Below are 17,129 nucleotides of genomic sequence, written 5' to 3'. Positions count from 1 at the left end.
TCGCTTTTAATAGGAAAGCGACGTCACCGGTCGTATCACCAGCACCCGACCTAAATTTGCACAAAGTCTGATGTCGCTTCAGGTCAGATTTAGTTCAAAGTCAGATAGATGCTACTTGGGTAGTTACTACCTAGTAAAACTTGGTAGCTATTTTCAAAATCGACATTAGTTTATGGACTTTATTTAAATTTATAACAGTTTACTTTTATTTAATTTACCTACAATAGTTTAATAAGTAAGTATTTATTATTTTATCAAGAAAAATAAAGAAGTAGTTCTTTGATTTATATTACGATGACTTGTAGATATATTGGATTTTCTATAAAAGAACCAATTAAGGCAAATTAATTTTCTTCACTTATTTTTGTTTTCATCTAATTGTCGTCTGATAGAGCTACGTATGAGGACCGCGGTTCGGATTCCGCGTAAACAAAGTAGGCTCCGTCCAGATTATCCCTACCAGCAAAAAGGAGATGGTAACGTAAAATTTTACTAAACATCTTTTACTTCAATCTCAAAAAAATAAAACTACTTGTGTGATATTATATCTATCTCTTTTATTACAAAATATACTTGGTACAAAAAAACACAATTTATGCATACTAAAAACTCTCTCTTAAATTATTAAACTCTAATATAATCTTCCTCTAAAAATATATATGTACATCAAAATAAAATTTTCTTTTAGCAAAAATCAGGCGAATAGTTATGAGGTTATTATTTTAGCAAGGCGATTTGTATCTTACTTGTTATTGCAAAATATCATAGTAAAAATTAAAAATATATAAAACACGTAATAAACTAAATAAATAATAAAATAAAGTCATTGTAGAGAATCGATCGAACAATAATTGTACTTGTAACTTGTGATATCATCAGGAATCCTTCAAAAAAATGTATATTATAAAAAAATAAAAACTATAAGCGGCTATTAACACTATTTATAGGTCATACTTACATTAGGCATTTCTTTTTTTATATCCAATTCCTCTTAACGGGCTTTTTAGCTTCAAATTTCCTAACCTGATGGTTGTTCTCTTTGCCGCCTGCCGTGGATATCGGTCCAAACCTCTTCGAAACTCGCGTCTTATAGCCTATGATAGAAAGAAAATATTATTAGATTATCTCGTGTCACGAAAAATGGTCTTACGTTTGCAAAATTGGTATCTTCGTAAAAAACGAAGCCAAGCATCCAAATAATATTAGTCCTAATTTGTTATAATCAAGCAATAAATCAATAATGATTGAAAGTTATTTTGAAGACTATTTAGTTTATGTATCTCCCTACTAGTGACAAGACTTGAACTGTTTCAACTTAGAAGTTTTTTTAAATAAAAAATGCCAATTTATTGTTTTTACTGCCCCACGTTGGGCACCAAAAATTTTTCATGCCCCACGTTGGGCACCAAAAATCTTTCATGCCCCACGTTGGGCACCAAAAATAAGTGTATAACTTTGTTTGTCAGACAAGCTGCAAGTAACGATGTTTTAACGTGTTCATAATCCTAACCAAAGTTAAAAAAAATCATGCAACATCCCTGTTCAATATTAGTAGAGAAAAAAACGCCATCACCATTTACGTACAAAAGATTTATTATTAGTTATCAGTATCGATCAGTAACATCGCTATGCAACAACTCTTGCAATATTTCCACCAAAACGTGCCCGAAATATACCCCACCTTTGACAGCGATCTGACGCGTCTTAGTCTTGGTCTGTGTCTTGGCGGCGTCCTTGTCCATGACGAACGTGGAATTCACTCCCGAGTTCTTGGAATCTTGCAGGATCCTCTTGGGTTTAGTTTGCGATTTTCCTGTATAAAAGTCGCGAAAATAATAAATTAGCCCCGGTTGTACAGACATGGTGTTCCATATTCGAGGCTGACCATTTGGATATCGCATATAAGTAATACCTTTAATAAGGCTAGTATACCGGGTGGTGCATTGTCGTTGGAAATATAGGAAATTGCATACAAATTTTGAACTGTCGTGATATTGACTCCCCTGTTAATTTTACAACAAAGTTTTTAATAAAAGTGTTTTAACGTTGTACGAGTTACTTTTTTAAGGACGTAATTTTGCAAATAATTTAAAAATGGATTGGCAGAAGAGTTTCAAAATTGATAGGAAGCCTGATGTAATGCAGTAAAGAGTTCGAGCCAATAATCTAGATGGGATTTCCTATAAGCACAGAATATCTAGCTACGCAACAGAAGCCTCGTTACATGTATAAAATTGTAGGAAGCAAAAGGAGACAGGCTTTAAAAGCCTGTCTCCAAATCAGATATTTTGATGTGGTAGTTTCGCTACTACATAATAGAGGGCAATAAATTTAAAAGAAAACAGTTTTCTACAAACAAAATTTAAAAGAATTTTGTGCAGTGTTGCCATTGTGTAATTCATATCGTAATACTTCCTGATAAAGCCTACCTTCAAATTTGCTACATCATTTAAACATATTAAAATAGATCAGAGCTGTTTTTTCAGTTTGCCATGTTAGTTGGAATTAAATCTTATGAGCTAAATTACAATTACTTCCTGACGTTTGATTGTATAATTAAATCCTGAATTTTCATTGTAATTCGGCGACAATATAATAAGGATTGTTCTACAGAACTATTATTATAGTTCTACCACTTCCTGACGTTCGATTGTGTTCATACCAAGTTCATATCGTATAATCGGGAAAAACGGCGTTAGCGATAGCTATGAAATGAATATCGCTGTCATTTTATATGTAAATTTATATGGGAAATGTCATCGATCGTCCTTCTCAAGCCAACTGGACGCCGTTTTTTTCAGAAGCATATCAAGTGATACCATAATATAGTACTATATTACGATACATGGCGTTCGATTGGGCTTAAACTTGGTATACTATATGTTCAGTGACATTGTAATATCATGGTACCATGAAGCATATAAAGTGGTACCTTCTATAGTACCATATTTGATGACATAGCAATATTAGGTACATGGCGGCAATAGGGCTTAAACTTGGTATACTACGTATTTTCGGTGACATTGTAATATGATGGTACTATGATGCATATAATCTGGTACTATAATATAGTACCATATTATGTACATGGCTTCGATTGGCCTTAAATTTGGGATACTACGTATCTTCGGTGATATTGTAATATTATGGTACCATGGAGCATAATAAGAGGTACCATAATATAGTACCATATTACGATACCATTTCCTGGCGTTCGATTGAGCTCATATTTGATATATACTTGCGTATTTTTGATGACATTGCATTATTATGGTACCATGAAGCATATCAACTGGTACCATAATATAGTACTATATTACGTACATGGCTTTCGATTGGGCTTAAACTTGGGATACTACGTATTTTCGGTGACATTGTAATATGATGGTACTATGATGTATATAAAGTGGTACTTTAATATAGTACCATATTACGATACCATTTCATGGCGTTCGATTGTTCTTAAATTTTGTATACTACGGATCTTCGGTGACATTGCAATATTATGGTACCTTAAAGTATATCGAGTGGTACCATAATATAGTACACTATTATGATATCATTTCCTGGAGTTCGATTGGGCCCAAATTTGGTATACTTGCGTTTCTTTATAAAGATTTGTTTAATTAATAATTTTAATTTATTTTACGAATTTTAATTTATTGTTCGATGTCGTGACAGCAACTTTTATGCCGAACTAATATATTATTAATTGTACCTGTGCCACTTTTTAAAATCTACCTAGGTCTATATAAATAACGTGGTAAACGGAAGAAATTTGTTATTATAGTATTTTTTAGTCAGTTAACATTTTTTGTACTGCATTTTAATAAATTATTTCCATTATTATTAAACTTATATTTCATTACTAACGTTCCAGCATTAATAAATATCACTATCAATCGCCCTGTATATTATTAATTTTAAAAGTAATTAAAGGTATTTTCTTACTTAACATTATAAGGTATAGTGTATATTAAAAGTGTATATGTTTTGTAATAATATACTTAAAACTATTTTAATAGCCAAAGGAATAATTAATATAAGTGTATCTGACAAGGAAAGAAGAATAGAAAGAAACACATACTGCATTATACACAATAAAAAGAATGGGATGCCAATTCAAGTCTTTTTGAATCTGGCAACTGTGCATATTTAGCCGAGCTATAAGGCCGTCGACGAGCCGTCGATTCAAAACCGAAAGTTCAAAATTTCTAATTATATTCTGATTATGATATTGTCGCGCCATCTAGTATTCTATTTGTGCAATTTTAGCTCTTTCATTTCTAGTATTTTTCTGTTGCGTAGCTAGATATTCTGTGCTATAAGCCTTGAACCGATGCCATAACTCAGTATAAGGAAAATATACCGGGCGACCCGAGTATATAATAGTTGATAGGTTAATTTTGATATCCCTATCTGCCTTTGTTTATAGCATTCTGCATGTTATTGCAGTAGCAGTCTCTTGACAGATGCTTAAAGTCTTTACTTACTAGCCTATTACTCTACTTTACTAGCCTTATAGTAGTATTACTTATATGATTTAAATATAGTAAAGCCCAGGATAAAGGTTATTTTTCGGGCACTTTTAATATAAACTAAATTATTATAGTATTTTTAATGTTTGTGGCCCCAATTTTGCAATTTGATACAGTTGTTTAGTTGGTTATAGACCAGGAAAAGACTTTGGAGTTCTTATATTTATATTTTGTCAGCGTTTCGATTAATATATAATCTTCATCGGGACTATCCAGCGTACAGTTATATCATTACTTTTTGTTTATCAAAAAAAAACTATCCACAAATGACACTATGTTTTTCCTCCTTAATAAAGTTTACTCCAGCCTAAACAACCATCATTCTACAGCAACAATTTTCTGTGATTTTTCTAAGGCGTTCAACTGTGTAAATCATAAGATCCTAATTAATAGTTTAAGTTGTATCTGAGCAACAGAAGTCAACTTGTGAGGGTGGATACCAATAATAGCATGCCAATAGAATGTGGAGTACCTCAAGGCTCAGTACGAGGCCCTATTTTGTTTTATTAACGACATTGCTAACATAACATCAGTAGTAAAATATGTCTATCTGCGGACGACACTAGCTTCACTTGGAGCAACAAGGACGCCACGGCACTTCATAGGATCATATCAAATGACTTAATCACCATTAAATCTTGGTGCGATTCGAACCTCCTGAGTCTCAACATTTCTAAAACTAAAGCTTTGTCGTATAAAAACTCGCTGCAGCCTTTTGTACTTAACAACACCACCATTGACGTCGTAAAATCTGTAAAATTCTTAGGGCTTGTTGTAGACAATTCTCTAAAATGGGACATGCATATCGACGCTTTGTCGAAAAAATTAAGCTCTGCCTGTTTTGCATTAAGATCTGTTTTTAAGGAGCTTAACTTGTCAGTGGCTAGAACTGTTAATTATGCACTTTTTGAGTCGCACCTCAGATATGCCCTTCCATTCTGGGGTACGTGTTGTGCGACTCAATTTGATCGCATTTTCAAGCTCCAGAAGCGAGCTGTTCGATATTCACTGGGACTAAAAAGCAGAACTCATTACCAGGACTTTTTTAAAAAAATAAAAATATTAACTTTTCCTTCCTTATTTATATTTGAATCCGTTTGCCTAATATGTAAGCATGTATCAGCTTCTCAAGAAAGGCCATCTCACACTTATCCACTCAGGAACGCGGAGCAAGATCTTTATCTACCTACCCCACGCTCAGAGTTAGTTAAAAGTTCAATATTATACAACTCGAAAAAAATGTACAATCACCTGCCATTTGAAATCAAACCCATAATAATAACATCATTTTCTTCATTTCGCAAAACATTGAAATCTTATTTACTAGAGAAGGCTTTCTACGCCGTAAATGACTTATATTTTGATAATCGAATTTGATCTTGAACTGGTCTAATATTTGCTATTACTATATTTTATTTATTATTTACTATAAACTTTCAAAATATTTTTGAATCTTATTTTTGTTTTTTTATTCTTTGACATTGTAAACATTTATAAATGTTTATTTTAAACAATAAGACTGACAATGTAATTTGTATACTTGTTTTGTATTCTCTTTTGTTTGTTTACTTTACCTTTGTCTACAAATTGTTAATTTTTTTGACAATAAAGACATTTATTTATTTATTTATTAACCGAAACGTTCCCAAAATACAAATCTAAGAGCTCCAAATTATTTTAACTGGCCTATAACCAACTAAATAACTGTATTAAATTATTATACATATTTTGTGTATTTTTTTAGAGGAGGCTCAGCTTTCATATACCACACGCCACTGGTGTTTTCGCGTATTGTATCCATGTCGAGATGCGCGTTATTATTACATATCGCCGCATTTCTTCGGCATAAAATTGCGAGTTTACTACGTTTATTGGCCCGGGAGAATGCGAAAAATGTTCGCCTTACCTGATAGTGACGTTCCCGGCGTGACCGCGCTGTCCGCTCGGTGTTTTTTATTCGTTGTCTGGAAACTGGAAAGCTTTTTCAGCAGCATATGGTTCTCTATCTGGGTCAGTTCGCTCTGCAACACAGAGAAAAATAATTAAACATTTCGAAACAAACCACAGATAATACACTTAGATGCAAAAAACGCAACAGAGAAATTTTTGGTCAAATTTAAAGTGTTATTGACATGATCCAAAAAACAAAATGCTCAGGAGACATGGTTCTGACCGTAAATTTATATTTTAGGGAAATTTACACATGAAATTATTGCACAGGGTGTTTTAAAGTTAGGATAAAAAAAACAACCCCGATTAACCCTGTATAATATACCAAATATTAAAGATGATAAAAAACTGAGTTTACGAATAAAAGGTGATATAATTATATACAGCTTGCTAAAAAAATTATGAAAATAGAGCTAAAAATAACAAAAAGTATGACGCTTTAAATTTGACCAAAAATTTCTCTGTTGCGTTTTTTTTTGCAACTGAGTGTATTTCTTACGGCCTGAAAATATTTGCAATTATTTAAGACTCACACTGTATACATTTTTTTAAATGCTTTTTTGTAATTATTAAGTCGGAAACTTATCACACTACCCTCGTAAGATTGAGAACCCTGGATTTAAATATTTCTTACCTTATATTGGAACTCCATTCGTTCCTTGTCCGATACAAATCTCTCATATTCCCGACTCAGTTCTGGAGAGGCCATCAGCAAGTTCCAGAGCTTATTTTCGGCCCGGGTCCTGGCAATGCGCAACTCCTGTATTTGCTTTTGCACCTCCTTCTCGTCTTTGTCAAATTTCTCCAACAGTTTCTTCCTGGTCTCATGATTTTTGATGATATTAACGGTTTTCCGATTTAGGTCTTCATCCAACTGTCTGCAATATACATTAAACAACTGATTGACCTCCAATACCAGAGAAATGAGCAGTGGCGGTTAGTACTAAAGGGCACAGGGGAACGTGAAAAGGAAACGTTCTCCAAAATTAAATTCTTAATAATAATAAATAATTCTAATACATAGTTCTCTTAAATTCTCGATCGTTTTACACTACTCTGTTCATATGACCACTTTAGGCTTGGTCAAAAGACACACAAAATGTGGTGGATAGAAGTATATGGCTGTTGGTAGAATCACAGATAAGGTATATTACAAGTACAATTTTGATGTACAGGGTGGGTAAAATTTGACGCTTTTAAATGGAAACACCCTTTTCTATAGGAGATAGACGAAAACTAATATCGGTGTCTGGAGCTCAATTTTCATCAAAAACATGATGGTGAAAACCGCACATCAATATCTGTTACCGTTTCGGAGTTACGGGGTGTTTTTCAAAAATGTGCATTTTTAACAAATCGCTGTAACTTTTTTGCTATGGAAAATTTTGTATTTCTATGAAAACATTTCCAAAGCACCTTTTTACGTAGAATTTAATAGTCTAAGTATAATTTTTTTAAAATTAATAATTTAAAAGTTATGAACAGAAAAAATGATTTTTTATTTGGGACACCCTCTATATTTTTAATTAACTGAAAAGAATTTAAAATTACCTTTCCAAAAATATAGCACACTTGATATTTTGTTATAATCCCCTTCGAAATACAGAATTTTTAGTAAGTTCGCCACTTTTAACTAGTAGGCTTTGGACCCCTTATTGATGACATGCCCAATTCGAAAACATATTTTTCCAGCAAACGACGCACCTCCTCTGAATGCTGAAGTTATCAGCAAATTTTTGCAGCCAATTTCCAGAATAATTGGATAGCTAACCAAGATCCTAGCCGTTGGCCGTCGAGGCCGCCTGACTTAGAGCCCATGTATCTAATCCTATGGATATATTTGCGGAAGAATAAAGGTTCCTTATTCTTCCGTATAATCTAGACAAGAATTAAAAATACTAAGCAGTTATAAGAGGGTATCTTTCACCCCCACTGAGTTAATGAATTCCGCGAGAAATTTTCAAAAACTGCCCCTTCTGTCCATAACAGAAGACGGTCGATATGTCGAACACCTGTAGCAAAATCTCATGTCTTGGTTTGCTATTTACTTTTATTGTTATTAGATATAGTTTAAATGTGTTGATGTTGGTTAAATATATTTTAAATTGCTATAAAATTCTGCATCTCTTATAGCAAGTATTATTTCCGTTTTAATTGATGCTCACAGCTAGAATTTTTTTGCATTACAGCCGGTGCCGTTCAAAGCCTACTTATTTAAAAGCGGACGAACTTTTATATACTCTATATCTCGAAGAGGAATCTAACAAAATATCAAGTGTGTTATATTTTTGGAAAGGTAATTTTAAATTCTCTTCAATAAATTAAAAATATACAGGGTGTCCCATATAAAAAAAAATTTATCGTTATATGATTTAATTTTTGTTTAAAATTTATATTAAAAGTATATTGAGATAATATGACAAATATTTTCAAAATAATAAATACACGTATCAATTATTATATCTTGATTAACATTTTTTATTAGTCTATATTTTTAGTAATTGTTGTCAACGGAGCGAAAAAAACGCTCCAAATTAGCATTCACGTCTATATCGTTCTGCGCATGCTCAGTAGCATATTCAGAGAGAAGGATAGGCTTATACGATAATCTTGTTCTAGAAAGAAATAAATAGAAAAATGCATGTGAAAGTCCCGTAAACAAAGTCGTGTGTAATATATGTATATTATACTACTATATTATAGTAGATAGTGTGTATAGACACGATGGCATAGCTTTATCCACGAAGTTTTTAAGATCTAAGGGGACACCCTGTACAACGAAATTTGTACAACAAAATATACCGCTGGCACCAAAAAGCTGACAAAATGACAAAGAAGACAGCCAGTTTTCAATATTACTGGACTTTTACTTACCCTTTCAACAGTAAAATCGATTGTTCCAGCTCGAAAATCCGTTTCATAGCTTCTTTCTGTTCCACTACCAGTTCCGTAAACTCCACGGAAATGGATGGTTTCACCGGACTCTTGCACACCTCCATGGACACCTCCTTGGACTCCTGTCCGATTTTGACAGCGCACAATCCGTCACCTTCACCTTTCTCGATCTTCAGCGCGTTGATGGTCATGTTGAGGATCTCGATTTCCCTCTTCAATGTCGCGTTCTCGTTGGCCAACGCCGCGTTCTCATTGGTTAACATGGCGTTCTCACTGGTCAACGCGTTCACTTGTGACCCACTGTCAGACTGAACTGGCTGGTTGTCGTGTCTTAACCGGTCTACTTCCGCTTTGAGGGTGGCGTTCTCCGTTTGGAGGTCGCTGACCAGCTTGATGTATTGTTCGATGTGCAGGTCGGTGTTGACTATGTTCTTTTTCACGTTCGATTTGATACTTTTCGCCCTATTAGCGTACCTGAGAAAATTTATTTTCGTATATATTTATATTCATATAAGTAATACTCGTATAATGCTAGTACACTATCGAGACCATAGACTTACAATAAAATATAGACTGAGCATCTCATTCATAAATAGCTGGCCAATGCGGTCAGACAATGTCTTGTTATTGTTTTAGGTTCTAACGAGTGCGACACGAGCGATAGACAGGTTGTCTCCGTCGTAACAGTCGTTCCCTGACGACTCTGCCGCGAAATGCAACGCTGTCTTTCGTTTCTCAGTACACCTGAACTCTCCGTATCATAGGCGGGTATTTTTTTATTTTAATGAAGCGATAATTCAATTAAAAATATATCGTATTTAAACTTTTTTATATTATTAAGATTTAGGAGAGGTTTTTTTTAAATAAAAGCTTAGAAAAAAATACGTCTTACGAGTCTAAAAACTTTATTTATGATTTATTTTGTGATTGATTTTACATTTTACTAAAATATTATCTAAATAAGCGCCTTTCTACATCAACGCCACTGACTCCCAATTGGTAAATTGAGAGTTGCCTACCGGGCGAAAGTCGTTTCAAAACTTAAATGGATTATTTAAGCGAAATTTCTTGCAAATTTGGCACTGGCGAACCATATTTTATAGTTCTTCAATAGAAAAAGTAAATAAAATAAACACTTAACGACTACAAACTAAGAAAATGCGATAATACAGCCAAGGGCAGTACACAGGGAAGTAGTGGCAACAATGCTTTACTACACACGTGCGAGGTGTACTACAAAAATAAAAGAATGAAAAGGCGACCTCGCGTCTCTTCGGTGTTGCCATATTGTAAAGAATTTATCCTTTTTAAATAGTATCCGACTTATAATTTAGTAGTATAAGGACTATTTAATACATGTATGGAATATTAAAACCTACTTTATTAAAATGCAAATTAATATCTCAATATATCTGTATAATAAGAAAAAAAATATTGATAATATTAAAGACGTGACAACATAGGCTGGATGAGGAAGGCTCGGTCGGCGGTAAGAAGAAGAAGTAAACATGTGTACAAAAAAGATTGTTTGACCGCGTTTAGATCTAAATAGTGTACTCTATATTTTATTTTAAGTCTATGACCGAGACAAAACTATTTTTGAAATGAAACTTCTTTACACGCGCTGAGAGTAAAAATTCAAGGCCTTGACACACAAGCTAGCGAGATAAAAAGCGGTAAGGACCAAGAACGGTAAACTAATAGGATTGCTCATCCTCACAAGACGTACGTTCGCCTCTTCCCGCGCTTCAGCTGACAGTTGTGACGTCATTGTAGTCCTTGTCATGATAGTGTGTATTATTAGTTGCCTATGGTAAACTTATAAAAATAACGGCTGAGAAATTTTGAGTTAATTATTTTGTCTCTCACTTATTTATAGAGTGTATAAATACGTTCATTTTGTGTTGTGGATTGCGACAGAGTGCTTACTAAGTGCCTACGATATTGTTTATTATTTTAAAGCAAAATATGGAAGAACTCTAAAAAAAATGCCTGCAAACGGTGATGCTGGGAACTGCTGTTCTTAAAAATGCATTATCCGAGTATTTAAAACGATTTATACAGTTAATTTTCTATACTGCAATACATATAAGGTGTTAAATAAATAAACTAAATAATGAACGTTTTGCATCCGGTAACCAATAATGCACGTTTGTGTATTATTGGTTGCCGGATAAGGACTAATAACCATGACAAGGACTACAATGACGTCACAAAGCGAGGAGTTTTCGCATGCACCTGGCGGACATTGGCTGAATGAGCAGTCCTATTAGGTTAACTGTTCTTGGGATAAGGACGAATAACCATGACAAGGACTACAATGACGTCACAAAGCGAGGAGTTTTCGCATGCACAGGGTACCTATTCTTGAATTTCAGGGAGTAGAACTCCCGAGAGAAGTAGGCGTGGTAATCGTAAAACTGGTAGTTTCCGTATTTTTGAAAAATATTGTGGGAGGGAGTAAGAAATTAGGGAGATGGTAAGGAGTTAAAAGTTCTCTTACAATAAAGCGAGGGAGAGAGCAAACCTAACCCAACTTAACGTATTTATTTACGATGTTTTTTGTTTACTGGTCTGTTACATACTTAATATAATAATAATAGATAAAAATGTCTCTTTGAATGTGTGTAAAAAATGTTTTATGCAGTGTGGATAGTAAACATGTCATTTTTAAAATTAATAAAAATGCATTTGTTTGAGAACCCAAATTAAGGTCTAAAAAGAATAAATGCTTAATAAATTGTACATATATAAATTACGGTTATAGTGGAATATATGGCTTTAAATATGGATAAAAACATCAAAAAGTATATTTTTTGAACAATTTGAAATTTAGATAAAACATTAAAAGTCGTTTGTGTGTCCCCGCTGTATTAATTTCATTAATTTGAAAATACTGTCTCTGAATAAAGTTTCTGTATTCACTTTAGTACAAGACATGCAAAAAAAACCTTTTGTTGATCTTATGGGAGGTACAAAGACATAAGACACAAACAAATCAACCTACATTTGCCATCGTTCGAAATTTTACATTTTAAAGTAAATAAGACGCCATCTACACAAGCCTGAGCAAGTCAAAGCCGCTGACCATAGAATAAGTAAGCTGCTGAATCTCAAAATTTGCTGTAATTTAATTGGTCGTACAAACCGGCAACGCTGTTCCCCGATTTTACTTCCTCCCTTATACTCCTCGGTGCTTTCGGTATTTCAAGAATACGACATTTCGTTTTCAGGGAGGTCGAGTGAGGGAGCATTCCCCGGGAGCTCCCAGGGACCACTCCCTTCTCTCGCTTTCAAGAACTTTCTTCAACTTTTGGCTGAATGAGCAGTCCTATTAGGTTAACTGTCCTTGGGTAAGGACAACCTAGGGCATAGAAAAAATTGTCCGATTTAAATGAAATTTGGTACATCGATAGATTGGACCAAGTCCAACTTGACCGTGTACGACACGTGTTACTGTGACAGTTAGTTTTGACGTAAGAAATGTCAAAAGTTGATGCCTCTAACTAAACGAAATCATCAGGATTTTTCTTAATTACTGGTCGATTGGAACCAAACTAAGCACGTGGATAGAGGTACCCGAATGGAGTCCTCAGACGGACAGACAGGCGAAAGTATGAAGGAGTTTCACATCAAATATAAGCACATAGTGCACATACAATTTTTTTTATAGCTGTTTCACGTGGAGTCATTACTAGTGAATATAAGTATACAAACGTACTATACTAAGGGCTGGCAAAGCTTAGTCTTGGGTCGAGATTTCCATATGTAAGAAGAGTACAATGCGTTTTATAATGTACCGAACAAAGAGGGAACAGTAAACACGTTGCCAAACACATGAAATAAACCGAGAAACTGTGCACATATTGCTAAGAGACGTGGAAGGGGATAGATTTGTCGTAGTCGAGCGGCCGACCCAATCAGTACCTCTGTCAGTACATAAAGTTCTAGGGAAAGGTGTACATCATGCGTTCAGCTTCACGATTTAATTACGTCTCGTGATACTTAATTTGTTTATTTATTAACGAGTCGTTGTAATTTTCCCTATAGCTTGAATTTTTTTAAGTTCAAGCTAGAAATACTTGCATTTTTGGTAAAAATAAGTGGAATTGAGTTGGTGTTCGATAGTGGTCGCGCTATTAGAACTCTGAATTCAAAAATCGATATCTCGAAATCTATTAAAAATAATAGATTGTAGTTTTTTCAAGAACTTTGTTAATATTTCTGCTGTATTTTCTTTGTAGACAGTATGTAAAAATCTTCATCAATAAAAAAATTACACGATTGCTGAAAATTGCTATGCTCTAAAAGTAAATGGATGGATAGTTCACAATTTTTGAATGGAAAAAAAACAACCTTATCGAATTTTTCTTATGTAAACATATTGTAAAATATCCGATCTTGAAAATAAAAAAAAGTTTCAATATCTAAAGTGGTTCTTGAGTTATGGCCTGTAATGTGTTAAAAAGTTCAGTTTTTAAATTATCGCGATTACTGACGTTTTCTCGTTATAAAAAAAATGATACCCTAACGATATCCTTATAATTCCATTTCAGATGCTCAGTCAAAAAAAAGTATTTTAAAAATAAGCGGTTTGCGATCGTGATTTTACTTTACTTGATAGGGAAAGGCGTATCAGCAACGCCGCAACAGCACACCGTCGTGCGTCACGTCGGTCGGTCGCATTTCTCTCACTCCGACTTAATTAGATCCCTATGCGATTTACTTCCACACATGTAAATGCCGACCCAAAAGTAACAGTTGCCAGCACGGTATACCTACATCAACAAAACTTACTTCAAAGTGTTGTATGTTTCTTCATATGACAGAGACGATGGCGAGACATTCGCTATCATAACGGTGTGACAGTTACCTCCCAAGCTGTCTTTAAGTAGTCTTGTCAATTTTGAATCTCTGTTAATAAAATCACATAAGTAAAAATAGTAAGCTATTATAGGTAAATATATGGGGTACTTGAAGCTTGATGTTACCTGTATGGTATGTGGTTCTTTCCGTTGATCAAACTATTTATACAGTTGCCGAGGGCTAAAAGTGAGCGGTTGATGTTAGCGCCCTCTTTAAATCTGGGTCCGACGTATCCAGTAGCGGAACCCCTTTCGCTGCCTGCCAAGTCTATCATGCTCAATTTAGCCGTCGAAACCTAAAATAAAATATACAGACCCAATTTTATACCATCCGGATCCGGTAAATTAAGATTAATTTTTAAGTTTAAGTAAACAATACACAATATCGCTATTAAAAAATAGGGGTTGATGGTAGAAGGATGAAAATTTAGAGTTGTGTATTTTTTAATGCCACATCAAAAAAAAAATGTTAAAAACAAAAAATAAAAAAAGACCTAGTGAATATATATATAAAATTTCATCAAAATCGGTTAAGCCGTTTCGGAGGAGTATAGTAACAAAAAATTAAAAAAAAAACTATTAAAAAATAGGGGTTGATGGTAAAAGGGTTAGGTTAGGTTGTGACAAAATTTAAGGTTGTGTGTATTTTTTTAATGCCAAATCATAAAAAAATAAAAAAAATTGTCCAAAAAATAAAAAAATGGGGTAGGCCACTGTTATCACTTAGGGGTATTAAAAATAGATAACAACCTATTCTCAGACCTACTGAATATACATATAAAATTTCATTAAAATCGGTTAAGCCGTTTCGGAGGAGTAGGGTAACAAAACATTTTTAAAAAACTATTGAAAAATAGGGGTTGATGGTAAAAGGGTGAAAATTTAGGGTTGTATGTATTTTTAATGCCATTTCATCAAAATCGGTTAAGCCGTTTCGGAGGAGTATAGTAACAAAAAATTTTAAAAAAACTATTAAAAAATAGGGGTTGATGGTAAAAGGGTTAGGTTAGGTTGTGACAAAATTTAGGGTTGTGTGTATTTTTTTAATGCCAAATCAAAAAAAATAAAAAATTTTGTCCAAAAAATAAAAAAATGGGGTGGGCCACTGTTATAACTTAGGGGTATTAAAAATAGATAACAACCTATTCTCAGACCTACTGAATATACATATAAAATTTGATTAAAATCGGTTAAGCCGTTTCGGAGGAGTAGGGTAACAAAACATTTAAAAAAAACCTATTGAAAAATAGGGGTTGATGGTAAAAGGGTGAAAATTTAGGGTTGTATGTATTTTTTAATGCCATTTCACCAAAATCGGTTAAGCCGTTTCGGAGGAGTACGATAACTAAAACATGAGAATTTTATATATTTGATAAACACAAATGCCAAAAAAATATACTAAAAAATAAAAAAACTGACCTCTCTGGTAGTTTTTGACGTCATATGAATATACACTTGAAACACGGCGTGCGACCTCGAACTTTCCGCGTTTGCGTCGGTCAGATGTTGCGTTCTTCTTTTGTTACCTTGCTCCAACAGTAAGAACAAGTCGTTAGGGTTGGCGATTTTGTGTACCTTCACTCCCGATATTATCACACCTATAAATAATATTGAATCACTCTGTATATTTTAATTTAAACTATGTCCATGAACAGGCAAGACTGACAGGTAAAAAGTTATTAAACTATACAAAGTACATATAATAAAGAAACGCAAATTTTCTATTAATTTTTATTTTATTAGCTTACCATATTTAGAGTCCTCCCTGAGATATAACGGTTGTCCACCAGGACACAGTAAATCCTTAACTACCTCATTGTAAATTTCTACGTAAGTTAACATCAATTCAAACTCCCTCTCCGAACTCAGCTCCTCTTTTCTACTAAATAAGTCTTTCATCGTCAGAAATGTGATGCCAGGGAATTCTTCTGTGCCTGTTCATTTTAAATAAGTCATAAAAATGAGAATGAGCATTCAAAACAAGCTTACCGATCATGGTATATGTCTTTCCAGCTCCTGTAGCCCCATAAGCAAATACCGAACAATTATATCCATTCATTAAAGTATCGACTAAAGATTTTGTACTGTATGTATAAACTTCTGAGTTTGTTGATGAATTTCCACAAACTCTGTCAAACATAAACTTCAATTCTTTGTTGCCTCTCTTCAGGAAATCTTTCTGTTTGACGCCGTGATAAAAAAACGGCTGTTCCTCTTCCTTTGGATCGAAGATAAGCAGTTGATCGCCTACTACTTTTACAACAGTCCTAAAAGTTGAATTCATTACAAACTATTTGAAAATGAATGCTGCATTCCTATTAACCGAGAATTCTGGTCGCGTTCTTTGGAATTAGGGGGCCGTACCCTTACAACCACTGTCATATTCGTGGCCCTTTGGATACAGGGCGCAGTACTGGCTATAGGCTGCGTTAAAACTTTTACAACTTTGGATATGGTGCCTGTATTTCTAGCGGAGAGTCTGCGACGTGGCGTCGCCAGCTTCTTATCGCACTTAACCATCTTTACCAATTTATTCATCAAGTTTTCAATAACACGCTTTCTAAACACAGTTTATAAGCATTTTTGAGTAAAACATTTGTAAATATTTCTAACAACTTTTGAAATTGTCAACTGTTGTTGTCAACCGTTAAAGAGAACGACCTTATAGTGCGTTCGGAAATAAAGCCACCAAATTAAGCTTTATATTTTGGTTTGTATTTAAGAATAAATAAATAAAATCCCAAAAATATGTACTATTAAACTTTGATTAATCACTTTACAGAATCCTTTTGTTTTTGGTTAGTATTTATGCAAGAAATAATAAAATTTAAAATACATTTTATATATTTTCGGAACGTAGTTATAATTCAAATTTAGGTAT

General features: G+C 33.8%; 1 protein-coding gene across 2 annotated transcripts; it reads right to left on the bottom strand.

Moving 5' to 3' along the window:
• Positions 1 to 532: 532 nt before the first annotated feature.
• Positions 533 to 16,906, bottom strand: LOC115890154 (kinesin-like protein KIF18A). Of its 2 annotated transcripts, XM_030910313.1 has the most exons (12): positions 16,572 to 16,906; positions 16,238 to 16,515; positions 15,997 to 16,182; positions 15,668 to 15,846; positions 14,375 to 14,544; positions 14,181 to 14,297; positions 9,363 to 9,857; positions 7,123 to 7,366; positions 6,445 to 6,559; positions 1,682 to 1,813; positions 959 to 1,094; positions 533 to 884 (listed from the first exon to the last, which is right to left on the bottom strand). In XM_030910313.1, the coding sequence occupies exons 1-11, from the start codon at positions 16,784 to 16,786 to the stop codon at positions 976 to 978; spliced, it is 2,250 nt and encodes a 749-aa protein (XP_030766173.1). In that variant the 5' UTR covers positions 16,787 to 16,906; the 3' UTR covers positions 533 to 884; positions 959 to 975. The 2 variants fall into 2 exon arrangements, with proteins under 2 accessions (XP_030766173.1, XP_030766174.1); XM_030910314.1 differs by lacking the exon at positions 1,682 to 1,813.
• Between the last annotated feature and the right edge of the window lie 223 nt (positions 16,907 to 17,129).

The sequence above is a fragment of the Sitophilus oryzae genome, unplaced genomic scaffold (assembly GCF_002938485.1).
Source record: "Sitophilus oryzae breed Bouriz unplaced genomic scaffold, Soryzae_2.0 scaffold_85_pilon_pilon, whole genome shotgun sequence".
Lineage (NCBI taxonomy): Eukaryota > Metazoa > Arthropoda > Insecta > Coleoptera > Curculionidae > Sitophilus > Sitophilus oryzae.
This window is presented reverse-complemented; position numbering and strand designations above follow the sequence as displayed.